Source organism: Arthroderma uncinatum, assembly GCF_011692745.1.
Source record: "Arthroderma uncinatum strain CBS 119779 chromosome Unknown scaffold1, whole genome shotgun sequence".
Taxonomy (NCBI): Eukaryota; Fungi; Ascomycota; class Eurotiomycetes; order Onygenales; family Arthrodermataceae; genus Arthroderma; species Arthroderma uncinatum.
The window spans coordinates 215,062-228,715 of NW_022983863.1; the positions used below are offsets into that span (position 1 = coordinate 215,062).

Sequence of the window (13,654 nt, forward strand, 5' to 3'; positions counted from 1 at the left end):
AACCGACCAAAATGGCTCCATATACTAGCTCAGCAGAACTCTGATCTCGCCCGTTGTCCGTGGAAACAAGGCTCTCAAACTCCATTCCTGCTCTTCTCCAGATCCATCTTCGGTGGTAGATGCCTGCCCATCATTATCCTCCTTCTGATTAGCTTCATCGGCTCCAATGATCATGCTCTCAAGGAACTCAAAGTCGCTTGAGAAAGCCTCGACGGCTTCTTCAGTCACACTCTTCACTAGGCTAGGGCTATTTATACGTTTGAGATTCTCTGTTGCCTCAACCAGCGCTGCCGGTAGGAAATCGTCTAGTTGTTGGCTGGTAGCGGAGAGAGCCTGGGGTTGAAACTCTGGTAGACTCGAGATGGCTGCAAGGTTTGTGTTTTCTGAAGTGGCGCCTCCAGTACTTGTAAATGATGATGTAAAGGGGGCCAGGGCCTGAAGGAGTGTCTGTAGGCCGGAGCGTTGAAGGAGGAACTTGTGCTGGAACTTGTGAAGTTCGGCCCGCAAGTTGGCAAGCGTAGTTGACAACTGGCCCGAATGGGTGATGGCAGCGAATTCGTAGTGGGATATAGCTGATCGAACAGCAAGCAGGCAGTTGGTTCGAAATATTACCTCTGAGACCGGGTCCTTCAAAGTGGCGGCGGATTTTTTCGTCAACTCCAGCATCGGATCTAACGTTGCCTGAATGATTGGTGTGAATTTATTAGCTTCCTTGAACGTCTTGTTAATTGCTTCGTGGCCGAACGAGGAGTCATAAGCTTTCATGAGCGACGTTAGGTTCTCCAGACATTCAGTCAGATATTCAGGTGGGCTCGCGTCGTCCGGCGGTATGAGGCCAGCAACATCGTTTGAGGCGGTCTTCACGCGATCCTGCATCAGAGACTCGAAATGCTCCATCGAAAACCGCTGTAGGGACGCCAACGTATCTACTAGAGCCGACTCGGCTCCAACAAGTTTGCTGAACGTGGTTTCGTAGAATGCTAGGAGGTTAATCACTTTGTATATTGTGACTGGATCATCATGACCTTGCACTACCAATTCCACTCTTTGATGCAGCGAGCGAGCAACTCCACTCAAGTCTCGGGTGATAAGTTCCTTCAAGGCCTTTTGGCCGTCGAATACCATCTCCCCTTCCTCGACACGAGACCACGGTTCGCTCTTTATACCGGCTTCCATCCCCTTAGCAAGGTCATCTGCTTCCGAAACGAAGAGGGCCTCCAAGGCCTCCCTCTCAGAAACAGTGGCGGAATGTACCCAGGCGAGCATATCTCCAACATATCGGAGGGGGTCATGGGCAGAAAACTCGATTGGTTTTGTGTTCGCATCACCTCCCTCGGTAGACAAAGCTATCGTCAGAGCATGATGAAACGCATCGGAGAGGATATATTCTCGGGCCTCGGCGAAAAAATCAAGACAGCTATGGAAGAGACTTGGTCTCTCAGCGAGAACTCGGATACCTCTTCTGATCGCACCGCCAATATGCGGATCCTCCAGGTTCAGAGACTTGAATTCTTTCTGTATCCAATTATATAGCTTGAGAAATGCAGAGTTAAGATTCTTAGAGCTTTGCTCCATGATCTCCAGTCCCAGCTTCTGGTTTTCACTGCCTAGCAGAACCTCGCAGTCCTTGTGTATTTGTTTCGCTCGGCCCAGGACATCGAAGAACCGGTTATCGACTGGTTCTGCCGGAGAGGTCAGAACCTGCACATCTTCTTCAGAGAGAATAAAGTGCGTGTTGAAGGCATTGAGTAAGGCCTGTTTGGTCTCAGCTTCCTCCTTCTGTGTTCGAAGGGCAGATGCTTCTTCTAGCACCGGTCCGGTCTCTTGATGCGCTACTGAAAGGTGTTTTCGCATATCCTGACATATCGTATTAAGGTTGGCAATGACATCGCCGATGCGAGAGAGTTGCTATCCGAAAAGGCAAGTTAACCTACATTCTTCGTAGCAGCAGATAATTGAGGCTCACCTCGGCAACCCTGCCAAAATCCTGTATTATCTTGCCATTGGAGTCAATGACCTCTTTCTGAACATCAAGCCGTAGACTCCTTCGCGTTTCTGCAGTGTTTCGAATCCCTCTGCTATCCAAAGTCTCCAGGGCATCTCTGATCTCCGAATCCGCATACGATGCTGATAACGCGGAATTAAGGCGATTGGTCAGCGCCGTCTGCCGCGGAGCTACATTAGTACCAGATACCGGTGGCGAGGTCATGCCATTTGGAGAAGAGCCGGCAGCCACCCCGCTGGAGCGAAGAGCAGCCATCCTGGTTATCTTTGTATCTATATCCCACCAACCCTCCGTTGTTGTCTGGCGTTCTAACAGATACTACGGGCCGTTGTTTATCCGTGAGATCTATCAGCTTACGTAAAACCCAACTCCGACCCCTAAATTTTACCACCAATCAATCCTTCCATTACAAACCACAGTATCGCGGCCTGATGGGATATATATGTGCACTCCTTTAAGTTTGATGTACGCAAGGATGCTTCCAAGGCAGCGAGCATGCTTTTTGCTTTCATGAGAAAACGCCACCCGAGTCGGGAACAGATAGCCCGCGGATGGTTGGGAGCACCTACGAACAAAGATACCCACGGAGAATGATACCCAGGACGCGGTGTCATCTGTCCCGTTGCCATGCTCGAAGACGGGATGGATGTATACTTCTGGTCCGTCTTACAGAGTAGTTGCTGGACTTTGGAACTATATATCAGAATGGTTGATGAGGCTAGTGGTCACAGGACCTTATGAGTATGCGACTATTTGAGATCTCAACTCCAAAATTAAATCTGCGATCTCCCAACTTTTGAATTACCCCACGTGAGAATTCCAGGATAATCTTCCGCATCCAGACCATCTACCATGGGACTTTTGGTACAATTGGAGTGGCCGCCCAGGGGTCATTTCAGGTTTTGGGTTACTGAGCAGCTCCCCTTGGGACCCGTTCCCCTCTTCCAAATCGAATTACTATGACAGCAGAAAAACGGGGAGACTCTGTAGTCCTCTTTTACAGACGATATAACTGATCAACATGGAGAAGACAATAGTGCATTAAAGTATATTCATGGACTATTTGGTGGTATTTAACTCATATAGGTATAAAAGGTATGTTCGTTCAGTCTTCATAAGCTACCCAGAAGAACAGCCCCCAAGCCGATACGCCATGAGTTTCCGTTTATTTGGTGTCCATTCCAAGGGCACCCTTAACCTTCTCGCCACTGTGAAGGATGTGTTAGCCTCAAGCCAAGGATATACCTCGGGAGCCATGAGATACTTACATGGTCTGGGTAGCACCGCCGCTGTTGTTGTCAGAGGCACGCTGGCCCTTGTCGAATACCTTCTGGGCGGTACCCTTGCTGTCATCGGGTTGAGCACCACTAGATGATCATTAGTTCTATCCTAGCTAAGGAGGGATCGAGAGGGGGAAACATACCGAGCGATGCGGTCCTTGGTATCAGTGAAGGCCTCACCAATCTTGTCCTGCTGGGACTTGGTGGAATCGGGAGTCAACTCCTCCTGAGCCTCTATAAGTGGCAATGGCAGTTAGCATCGAGGTTGCTATCAAGAGGTTTCTATCAAGAGAAAGAAGGTGCAACGTACTGGTAAGGAAATCTTTGCGTCCAGCGTCAGCCATTGTGAATTGTGTTTTTAAGAAGAAGCTTCTTTGGTAGATGTGAAAGTAGATTGAAGTAGATTGGATATCAGAGTAGATGTTTGATGATGATGAAGGAAAAGGAGAACATCTCGTGGACCTCCCCCTCCTTTATATAGACATCGCCATGAGGCCAGATTGGTGCGTGAATCTTAATATGACGTATTGGCACCGCATCTCGACCCCCTCGATGGCACCGCCCGCCAAAAACCTGAATCCAAGGGTATGACGAGCATGCATGGGGCTTTGCACCCCTTCTGCTGTGGAGAGCTCACTTTGAACATTCGTGATGGTATGGAGGAGCAAGAAGAGCGAGAGTTCGCAGGGTTCCACCATGACGTCGTAGGAAGTCACATGTATGAGCCAAGACATGCTTAGTCATATTGCATCATCGTTTCTCCGGACGCCGACCGCCGAGGTTCCCTTTTGGGTCAACGGTTCGTGACTCCACCAACGACGACATCATCAACATCGTCATCTCATCTTCATCTTCCTCTCATCTTCCTCTCTTCTCTTCTCCCGTCTACTCTACTCCGTACAACTTTCTACAACGATCACTAAGGTCGGCGACATGGCCTCTACCCAACTCCGCTTATGACGATTACGCTTATCCTTTGTCTCTGAGAAGTCTCTACCCTGTTTTGTCCCTCGTACACCCTGTTCTTCTCTTCCCCCCCCACCAGCATTCGCCATCTCTCTGCCGCCACAGCATCCCGAATCGCCCCCCGCGCCGGGCCGCGTACCTCCTTTATAGCTTCTAAAGCTTTGGCTGTTAATGTCGGTCCCTGGCGCATCACCTTCCTGGGATCTGACCCCAGCCATCAGCCTGTTACACTCATTTAGCTTGGAAGGCTATCACCATGAACGCCCCTCGAGCCCAGACCAGACCGCGAAAGGGCCTGTTGATCGGAGCACGTTGGCCCCAGCCGATGTGGCAGCAGTCGAGGGCGACGGACACCATAAGCTAGGAGACTTTGACGCCCTGTTCACATTCCTATCCCAAGCTTCGCCACCCAAGCTTGGTGCTGGCTCTGGCACAGATCACGGAAGGGCGTCGGGCCAGATTGCGGGCAAGCAGAGCGTGCTGGAGAGCGCCACCGTGCTGGAGCATCAACTGGAACTGGCGGAGCCTCATATCAGAAAGATACTACTCAAGCGTGATGTCACCAAGAAGGTCAAGCCCCACCACTCTGCTTCGGCGACAGCCGGCGAGGGGCACAGTGCCACCGTCTTGCTGCAGCCGAAGACCATCCTTCGCAGACCTACTACCGCTCCTCCTGTCAATGTGCCCGCAATTGCTCCTACCCCCAGTGGGAAGAGAATCGTTGGGTCAACGATTCACGTCGAGGCACTTTTGACCGGATCTATGTTAGAGAGACAGCATGTTCTTGTCTCGTTGCTTACTGAAAAACACGCCAAGAGTAGGAACTACCTACATCATGGCAATCTACGTGAATACCTGTGTTACCCGTTGAAGACAGCGGCAGCGGGTATTCACGTATTTGTCGACATGTCAAATGTAAGTCGTGTGTCAAATCTATCATAAAATTGCTTAGTTCTAATTGTCCCCCCCCAGATCATGATCGGATTCCACGACTGCATCAAGAAGTCAAGGGACATACCTGTGACTACGCGGGTCCGTCGACTGCCTCTGTCCTTCCAAAATTTCTCTCTTGTTCTAGAGCGAGCCCGCCCGGTAAGCAAGAGGGTTCTTGTCGGCTCGGACCGATTTCCCGCCATCGACGAAGCAGAAGAGCTTGGTTACGAGGCGAACATTTTAGAAAGAGTCCACAAGGCCAGGCCGTCATCCCCGCGCAAGAAGACGAAACTCTTCAGCGGCGGCGGGCGCGGCAATAATGGAGGTAGCGGTGTTGGCAACGCTCTCCACGACCAGTCGAGCAGCTCTGAGACGAATGCCCGACAGCCCGCCGAGAGATGGGTGGAGCAAGCCGTAGACGAGATTCTACATTTGAAGATCCTGGAGAGCATTGTCGACACCGATACCCCTTCGACCATCGTCTTGGCGACCGGCGATGCCGCCCAGGCCGAGTATTCAGACGGATTCTTGAAGATGGTCGAGCGTGCGCTGGGCAAGGGATGGTCCGTTGAGCTGGTTAGTTTCAGCTCGATCACCAGCCGTGCTTACACACGGAAATCCTTCCGGGACAAATGGGGTTCTAGATTCCGGATTTTCGAGCTAGACGTCTATGCCGAATATCTGCTGGATCTATGACAATGCCGCCCTGTCCTCAAACACGTTTTCATCCCTGCTGCATAGCAAACTGGTGTTCCTGGTAAAACAGGAGGCCCCGTCGGTTTCATCAGGGAGTTAGCCGTGGTTGGCGGCCACGTTGCAGGGCCGTCGGACTTGCCCTATAGCGAAGGACTTTGTATGGAGACGGAGATAAAACTATACCGCTAGGCTTCCTCCCAATATGGAAATTCTCCGCGTGTATCTCAACACATCTCTACATAGCACAATATATAACATCCCTCCACAGGTTGTTCCCAACAGTAAATGCATCTCCGCAGAGCCCCTGTCAGGCGCGCATCGTACATCATGCACGCAGTAAATATCTCATACATCTTCCTTGCCAACCGCTAGTAAATTAAAATTAACAAGACATCGACAAAGATCATCGTGAAGCCGGACTCAGGGGGTTCACCACCGGCCATACGAGAAACAAAAGGCCGTACCCTTTACAACACGGCGATGCGATCAGTGTGTCCTAATTGGCCTTGTACCCGGCCAGCTCTCCGCAGCCTGCTGGGTACTTCGTTTAGCTGTTATATGTCGGGTAGATTGGGTTTCCTTCCCCCCGTCGTCCAAAATGTCTTGCAGGTTTTCCCGTCCAATCGGCCAGAGACAGCTCCAGGCCTCCAGAAACCGTGTTTTATGTGCAGCGTATGGGCTATTCCTGCGCTCTGGCCTGGAGATGCCTGGGTTGAAGATGAACATCGCCATGGGCTTGCTCAACAGCGTGAAGATATATCCCTTTGCTCCGCGCACTTTCGACTCCACTTTCCCTCCTGCGTCAGTCATGCCCGAGATGAAGAACTGAAGCCGTTACGTCTTTTTCTTACAACTTCCATCTCTTATATTCATCAGAGGCTTCTCTCTTCATCTATCCTCTCTTCATCTATCTCTCTGGCTCCGGACCTTGTTCTGAGCTCTCAGGCCGTGGTTTGAGCGGATGCTGGTAACTTTGCTTTGGGTTTAATTTTTAATCTTCCTGGCCTGGTTTTGCAGATATGGAGGAGGATAATGGATATGCCCTCACAGGGCTATATGGCGGGGCAATGAAGGTCTTGATACCGAAGGGATTCACAAACGTGGGGTAAGATATATATTCCTTTCCTCTTCTTCCTGTCTTCTCCTTCGCTCCGGTATGCAATATATGATTCCGAGTTACATCGCATGGCATCTCCCGCGTGGGCTTGGGTTATTGACCAGCCTTGAGCGGTCAAATCGATGATAGCATCAGCAAAGCAAACAAGAGACATCCTGCTAAGAACGGAGGGATCCCATTACAAAAGGGCCATTTATCCAATTCCAGATAACCAGGAAGTCTTCCGATCCACCGTAACAAAGACCAACATCATCGTCGAGCTGGTTGACCGGCTAGAACCCGGTTCATATACTCTGCCGGCAGAGACGGCGGCGCAGTTGACGGCCTCGAGCGCTGGGAGCGAATGGAGTACCTCTACGGAAGTTAGCAAGGAGGACCTGAGTGCCGTTCTATATCATCTCCATGATATGTGCACCGCAAACGGGGACAGCTATGAGATTCTCGACTCACCAAAGCCATACCCCGTCCAGCTCATACCTGCTCCCGCATACACCTGCCAGGCACTGGTGACCTCGAAGATAAGAGTCCCCGACAACCTGCCGTCGTCAAATACGTCCGCTCAGGCTTCGTCAGAACCGCCATCGTCCGGTTCAACAGCTACCGGTACGATAAACGAACGCGAATCAACCTCGACATGTCACTTTTTCCTTGTACGGCTGGCTCAGTATGGCACAGATATACTCGTCTGTATCAACGTGCCTCACGACATGCTTGAAGAGTCTGGAGTTCCCGGTGCCGTCGCCCAAGAGGAGATGCACGCCCATGGGATAATGGCAAACATGATGCGGTCTCTAGGAGTAGTGGATTATGGACTCTTTGGAAACTAATTACACCATATCTATTTTGAGAACCCTTTTCTTTCTTGTACTCCTCCGCTGACCTTGTGGAAGAGGACAGTGGTTTTTTTTTTTCTGGTAATGGGAAAAGTGGCTTGCCAAAGGAACAGAAACAACTGGCCTATGTAGATTAAGAAGGAAATCAAGTTATACTTATGCCTTCTCCCCTTCCTTTCCTGTTTTCGCTTCATTCGCTTGAATACTCGCTCAACGATCTAGTTTTGATCGATACACAGATAAAGACTACGGTATTTATTCACTACCATCAAAGGATACCATCAAGAGAGAAAAGAGATTTATCCAGTCAAATCGTACAAGGGGTACCTCAAACCAAAGAAAACAAGGAAATAACGGACACGAGTCGAAATCCAACACCGGTAAATGCCCTGTCCAAGCTAACCATATGCTCCGTCAAGTCGTCACTCACAAATGCTTCAAGCTTCCCTATTACTTCTACGTCTCCTTATTCTTTCCCTTCCCCCTCGGCTTCGGTTTAACCTGCAACAAGACCCCATCATAGCACTTCCCACAACGAACCTTAGCTGGATCGATGCTCCTTGAGTGTCGACCATACTCTTGCCCGCAGGTTTCACAGCACCACATATACTTATAATTGATCAGGTATGAGTGCTTGGTGTTAATCTCGACTCTGCAGGAGTACTTTGGATTGGAGTCCAGGGCAGTCTTGCACTCCTTGGCCCACTGTTTGAAGCTCGCACCATGCGGCTGGTTGAGAACGCCTGATATCATGAAGTTGGCCAGGTGGCAGTATTCGTGCGCCAGTGTGTTGAGTAATCGATCTTCCGAGTCGATTACTTTCTCTGCTAGCTCGATGGTGGCATTGTGTTTGATCGTGCGGCTGGATGTAGAGCGCTTTTCAGAAGGCGAGCTTTTTGTTCTGATCAAGGAGTTCGTGTTTGGCGGTGATACCATCGAAGAAGCGTGTGATGAGGACGTGTTTGGAGAACAAAGATTAGCAGAAGAAGAGTCGAGGACTTGTTGTTCCGTCGACTGTCTAGTCTTTGTGATAAGTTCTTTTTTCCAGGTTGCCCTGCCAGCTGTGGTGGCCAGTTTATTATTCCAGACAATATTCACACCACCGGCAGATTTGGTGAGCTTCAAGATTTTACCACCCGTCACTATGTTATCCAACTCATTGAAAAAATTTATAGCAAGTGCATGTTTCTGTTCGTCGAACTCGCGCTTTTTGGCAGCCAATGCCTTTTTCGTTGACGTCGAAGCTTTGATTTGTTTCTTTCCGGGACTGGAATTGTTCTTGATGGGGGAAGTAAATAGGGGCAGCTTATCCGAAGCGGATTCGGGGTCGGGAGTGCCTAGGTGCCCTGGAATAGAGACATCTGCAGTTCCGTAATCGTCGTCTTGGTTATCGGGACTTTGCAGCTCTTCATCTTCTTCGTCGTCTTCTGTGTCCGAGAAAATATCAAAGTGTCGCCGATGAAAATTAGGGGTTTGCATCTTTCGAGGGGAAAATTTATCATTCCACTGGTTAACAGCCTCTTGGCTCCAAAACGTATCAATGCTGGGCCTGTGTGGGGATGGGGGTATACGATTCTTCTGAGACTTTGAAGGTGATTTAAGGCATGGTTTTGAGGGTGATGTTGGGGGGGTTACAAAATCCATCTGCGAGTTCCTTTCCTGAGGAGACTCTGGAGAAGGCTGGGATGTCCTATTTGCGACATTAGTACTGAATGTTTCTAATAAGAAATAAACAAAAGTAGTTCGGGTTGCAAAGGCAGGCTGCTTACCCTTGAGTGAAATCTATGGCTCTACTCATTGTTTTCTTGGTAGGAGTGAGGTTTGGCTTCATTTTATCTTGCTGTGTGTGGCTTTTTGAAGTTTTAGAGGACGTAGGAGGAGGGAGTAAAGGTTTAGAGTCTGAGAGGAGGTTTGTTTTGATATCTGCATTTTGTCCTGTCTGCTCTTGGTCTGTAATACAACCTGTGTTGCTCCCCACACCTGTTGAAAACAATGGTTTTGCGGTGAAGCTAAGAGGGCTTCCAGCTATATTAGCCTCACAATTTTCATCATCCAAAGTATGCTGTGGAATTGAAGGGCGTAGTCCTCTTCTACCCCTGATCAGCCTCCTGCGTGGGCGATGCTCTGGTTCTGGCTCTGGCTCTTGCTCTTGCTCTTGCTCTGGCTCTGTGTCTGAAGTTGGATGCTTCTTGTCAGAGATAATATTCTCCTCTCCACTATCATAATCATCATCTCCTTCAGACTCTGTCCCTTCATAGAGGCTCAGAGATTCATTATCAGAAACAATGAAATCATCTAATGAGTCAAATCCATCAGACTCATCATTGTCACTTTGGCCAGCAATTCTGTCCTCTTGTTGGTCCTCGCTGTCACTAGATTCCTTCCTGGATGGTTCCAGGATATGAGTTGGCCTTTTCTTTCTATCCTGCTGTATCGCAATATCTGCTTTATCTGGCGTACTTCTCCCAGGCTCTTTCTCCCTCTCTTCATCTGAACCACCTTGTAGCTGTAATTGAGTAAACCTCCTAACCACTTCCTTTTCATCATCAATCCCGTTTTCAGCATCAGTCTGTGATATTTCCTCCTCATTTTCCTCTGTGGATTGGGCTAGGCGGCACACTTGACTGGAAGCCCCTGGTTGTTGCGCTTTTCTCCCCTTCTCTCTCTTTTTGAAGGTCAATGAGAGGTCAGTAAATTGGGAGATTAGTGTCCCCTGGTCATTCTTGTGCTTTTCTGCTGTGATGGTCTGCTTGGTGTTTTCTTCCTTTCTGTGTCCTTCTGCTGGATCATGGGTATTTGTGGATGGCGGTTCATTTTTCATGTCTTTGCCTATAGCTACACCCCTAGATCTGGCCGTCTTTTCTTTCACATCTTCCTTATCTTTGTCTTCAGGACTTTTCCTTGCTGTTTTCCTAGCGTCGTTTGGCTTTGCTATATACAGTCGTGCCATTGTGTCGGGATTTTGGGTATCTCGTGGCTGAGCGTAGGCAAAAGGGAAGATATATTAAATACTTTTAGAACAGCATTTCATGGAAATTAAATAATAGCAGACAGATAGTTGCTGAAATAGAAACACAGTTTTATTAATCGGAATTCTTTGATGTAGTTGAAGATGAAGTTAGATAAAGTTGCATACTTGTTGGCTGGGCAACGCTATGCAAAGTTTCTTCAACATCGCAACTCACCAATATTCTACCACGAATACTCCGGAGTATCTCAAGTACACACTTGTTGCAAGAGACATATTGAGGCGGCTAATTATGTACTTAATTATCAGTTCTGACACCATCGTATAGTACAAGTAGTCAGATAATTGTATAAGCCTCTAACAGTAATACAGAAACACTTAATAGTAAACAAAAATGGATCAATTTATCTGTCTGTCTGTCTGGATCTCCCATCACAAAAGCGTACAGAGGTAAAACGGAGTTTTCATCATTATTACAAATTCATAAGAAAGGGTGGGAATCAAAGCAGGTGCCGGTTACGATACGTACAGGTGATGTAGCAGAAGGAGAAAAGAAGAGCCGGGTGTGGCCATTAAGAAACAAAAAAAAGAAGAAGGAAAAGGGAATCAATTAACGGACAGAAAGGCAATGAAGACAAAGAATGGCTCAAGCATTTGGTTGGTTATGGACAAAATGGTACGGCTCGAGTAGTACTGAGATCTATAGTGGAATTGGTTTCAGAACGAGATGATTACACTGATCTATATCAAGATCATTCCAGCACCAGCAAGAACGGCACCGAAGAGATAAGCGCCAAACTTGACGAAGCCAAAGTTAAGGGCTGGGACGACGGTGGTGTGAGCAGCAGAGTGGGAAGTGCTGCTGGAACCAGGGCCGGAGGTAACGCTTCCGGTACCATCCTTGCCAGCCTGCTCGACGAGAGAGGCACAGTCGCCGGATGGCTTCTGGGCCTTCTGGGTGGTTGCGGCACCGTCGAAGTTGCAGGCATCGGCACCGTTACCCTTGGCGGTCTGGTGCTGGTAGTACTGGTCGAAGGCAAAGGAGAGCTTCTCGATGGGGCTGCACATGCTGTAAGCACCGTAGGAGCCACGAGTAGCGTCGGTGTCGATGCCCTTGCAGGCGTCCTTGTCAGAGCCACAGACGGTACCGAAGAGTTTGCCGAGCTGCTTGTCGGTGATGGAGGACTTGGCAACGCAGCTCAAGCTCTTGACCATGCAGGAGCAGAGAGACTTGTTGGGGGTTGGTGGGAGGTGCTCGCTGCTGGCTTTCCAGTCGGAGCTGGTTGGGCAAACGCTGAGAGCGGTGTTGGTGGGCTTGTAGGCGTCCATCTCAACACCGGATGGCTTGACCTTGGAGATTTGCTTCTTGAGGTTGTTGAAGTCGGTCAGCCTGGTGGCCTCACCTCCCTTGATCTGGACGAGACCTGCAATGGACCGTTAGCACGCTGTTGATTTTATTAAGGTGGTATGAACAAGGCTTACCGTAGTCGTTGGCTTCCTGGAAGTACATGTAGACGATGGCACCGCTAAGAACTGGGGTCATCTTTTCACCGTAGATAGTGCCAACCTCGGTGAACTTTCTGGGCTGAACCTTGTTGCAACCGTATTCAGCGAAGAAGACGGGGACGTTGAAGTTCTTGAAGTCCTTAACGACGACATCATATCCGGAGGTGGTGTAAGAGGAGTCTCCGCACCAGGAGTAGATGTTGTAACCCCAGAAATCAATGGATTCCTCTGGCTTTCCGCAGTTGAAGTAGGCAGTCATGTCATCACGGATCTCGGCGTCATCGTTGGTGGCATATCCAACACCCATTGGGCGGTAGTTCTTCTGCTTGATGTAAGCCTTCATATCACGGACAGCAGCCTTGACGAAGGCACTGGCGTCGGTGTTGGTGTTGTTGTTGGAGACCTCGTTACCGGCGAAGAAGCCGATGACGTTGCTGTGGGGAGCGAGGTCGTCAATGACGGAGGTGTAGCGTTCGTAGAGAACGTCGTCCCACTTGGGGTCATCACGAATGATGGACTTGCTGGGCTCCGAAAGATCGGCCACGACGTAGATGCCAGCATCTTGAAGCATCTTCATACACTGGCTGTGGTCCTTCTTGGGGTCGATGGCGTACACACGAATGGTGTTGGTCTGGAGCTCTTGCATGAGCGGGATGTCACGCTTGCAGGCCTCGGCGTCAGCGAGGGGGTCCTTGTAGCTGTCATCGGTGCTGGTACTGCCGTTGCTGGAGATTTCCTCTATTATGGATGTGAGTGGCCTGTCGACGATACGGTACCTGGAACATCGATCTCCAACTTACGCTGATAGGCAATACCCTTCATGAAGCTATAAAGTTTTCAGTTAGCAACCGACGCCAAGGTAGAAGAGTAGGACAGACATACAACTCAGTGCCATTGGACTTGTAAAAGAATTTGCTTCCCTATGATGGACCATCCCACCGTTAGCCACCTGCGAAGATGCCTGCGGGAAACGGCGAACAAACCTTGATGACGATGGGGTCGAGGTCTGCTGCAATAGCAGTACCAGCAACCAGGGCCGTAGCGGCCACGAAAGAAGAAAACTTCATGATAAAACGGCTAGAGTACGATAGACTTAAACGCGCATTAATGCTGGGGGGAGGATATAAGGCACGCGAGGACGGCCGGGGAGGATCAGGGTAGGAAAAAAAAAAGCGAGAGTAATTAAGAGCCGTAGCCAAAAAGAGCGTTACGAAGATGAAGCAGTCGCCTCGGGGAATGGAGAGAGAACGAGTGTGGTGAGTGAAGCTGAAGGCGAAGGTGAAGATGTCTTGAAGGTTGACTTTGGGGATGGATGATAAGGCAAGTCACGTTAGCGCCTAAAAGGGGGAG

At 49.5% G+C, this 13,654-nt stretch overlaps 6 protein-coding genes across 6 annotated transcripts; 2 read left to right on the forward strand and 4 right to left on the reverse strand.

Moving 5' to 3' along the window:
• Positions 1–24: 24 nt before the first annotated feature.
• Positions 25–2,260, reverse strand: GIQ15_00071 (conserved oligomeric Golgi complex component 6; the record flags this gene model as incomplete). Its single annotated transcript, XM_033547488.1, has 2 exons — positions 25–1,908; positions 1,967–2,260. The coding sequence occupies 2 exons, from the start codon at positions 2,258–2,260 to the stop codon at positions 25–27; spliced, it is 2,178 nt and encodes a 725-aa protein (XP_033408439.1).
• Positions 2,261–3,170: 910 nt separating this feature from the next.
• GIQ15_00072 (uncharacterized protein) lies at positions 3,171–3,629 on the reverse strand (the record flags this gene model as incomplete). The annotated part of the gene is made up of 4 exons (XM_033547489.1): positions 3,171–3,213; positions 3,274–3,372; positions 3,429–3,519; positions 3,596–3,629. The coding sequence occupies 4 exons, from the start codon at positions 3,627–3,629 to the stop codon at positions 3,171–3,173; spliced, it is 267 nt and encodes an 88-aa protein (XP_033408440.1).
• Positions 3,630–4,422: 793 nt separating this feature from the next.
• Positions 4,423–5,880, forward strand: GIQ15_00073 (uncharacterized protein; the record flags this gene model as incomplete). Its single annotated transcript, XM_033547490.1, has 2 exons — positions 4,423–5,166; positions 5,224–5,880. The coding sequence occupies 2 exons, from the start codon at positions 4,423–4,425 to the stop codon at positions 5,878–5,880; spliced, it is 1,401 nt and encodes a 466-aa protein (XP_033408441.1).
• Positions 5,881–7,119: 1,239 nt separating this feature from the next.
• On the forward strand, positions 7,120–7,824 carry GIQ15_00074 (uncharacterized protein; the record flags this gene model as incomplete). The annotated part of the gene is made up of 1 exon (XM_033547491.1): positions 7,120–7,824. One exon carries the CDS (start codon positions 7,120–7,122, stop codon positions 7,822–7,824), a length of 705 nt encoding a protein of 234 aa, XP_033408442.1.
• A 462-nt stretch (positions 7,825–8,286) lies between these two features.
• Positions 8,287–10,780, reverse strand: GIQ15_00075 (HMG box-containing protein; the record flags this gene model as incomplete). Its single annotated transcript, XM_033547492.1, has 2 exons — positions 8,287–9,520; positions 9,600–10,780. The coding sequence occupies 2 exons, from the start codon at positions 10,778–10,780 to the stop codon at positions 8,287–8,289; spliced, it is 2,415 nt and encodes an 804-aa protein (XP_033408443.1).
• A 759-nt stretch (positions 10,781–11,539) lies between these two features.
• GIQ15_00076 (beta-1,3-glucanosyltransferase 3) lies at positions 11,540–13,371 on the reverse strand (the record flags this gene model as incomplete). The annotated part of the gene is made up of 5 exons (XM_033547493.1): positions 11,540–12,222; positions 12,281–13,042; positions 13,105–13,130; positions 13,187–13,224; positions 13,288–13,371. The coding sequence occupies 5 exons, from the start codon at positions 13,369–13,371 to the stop codon at positions 11,540–11,542; spliced, it is 1,593 nt and encodes a 530-aa protein (XP_033408444.1).
• Between the last annotated feature and the right edge of the window lie 283 nt (positions 13,372–13,654).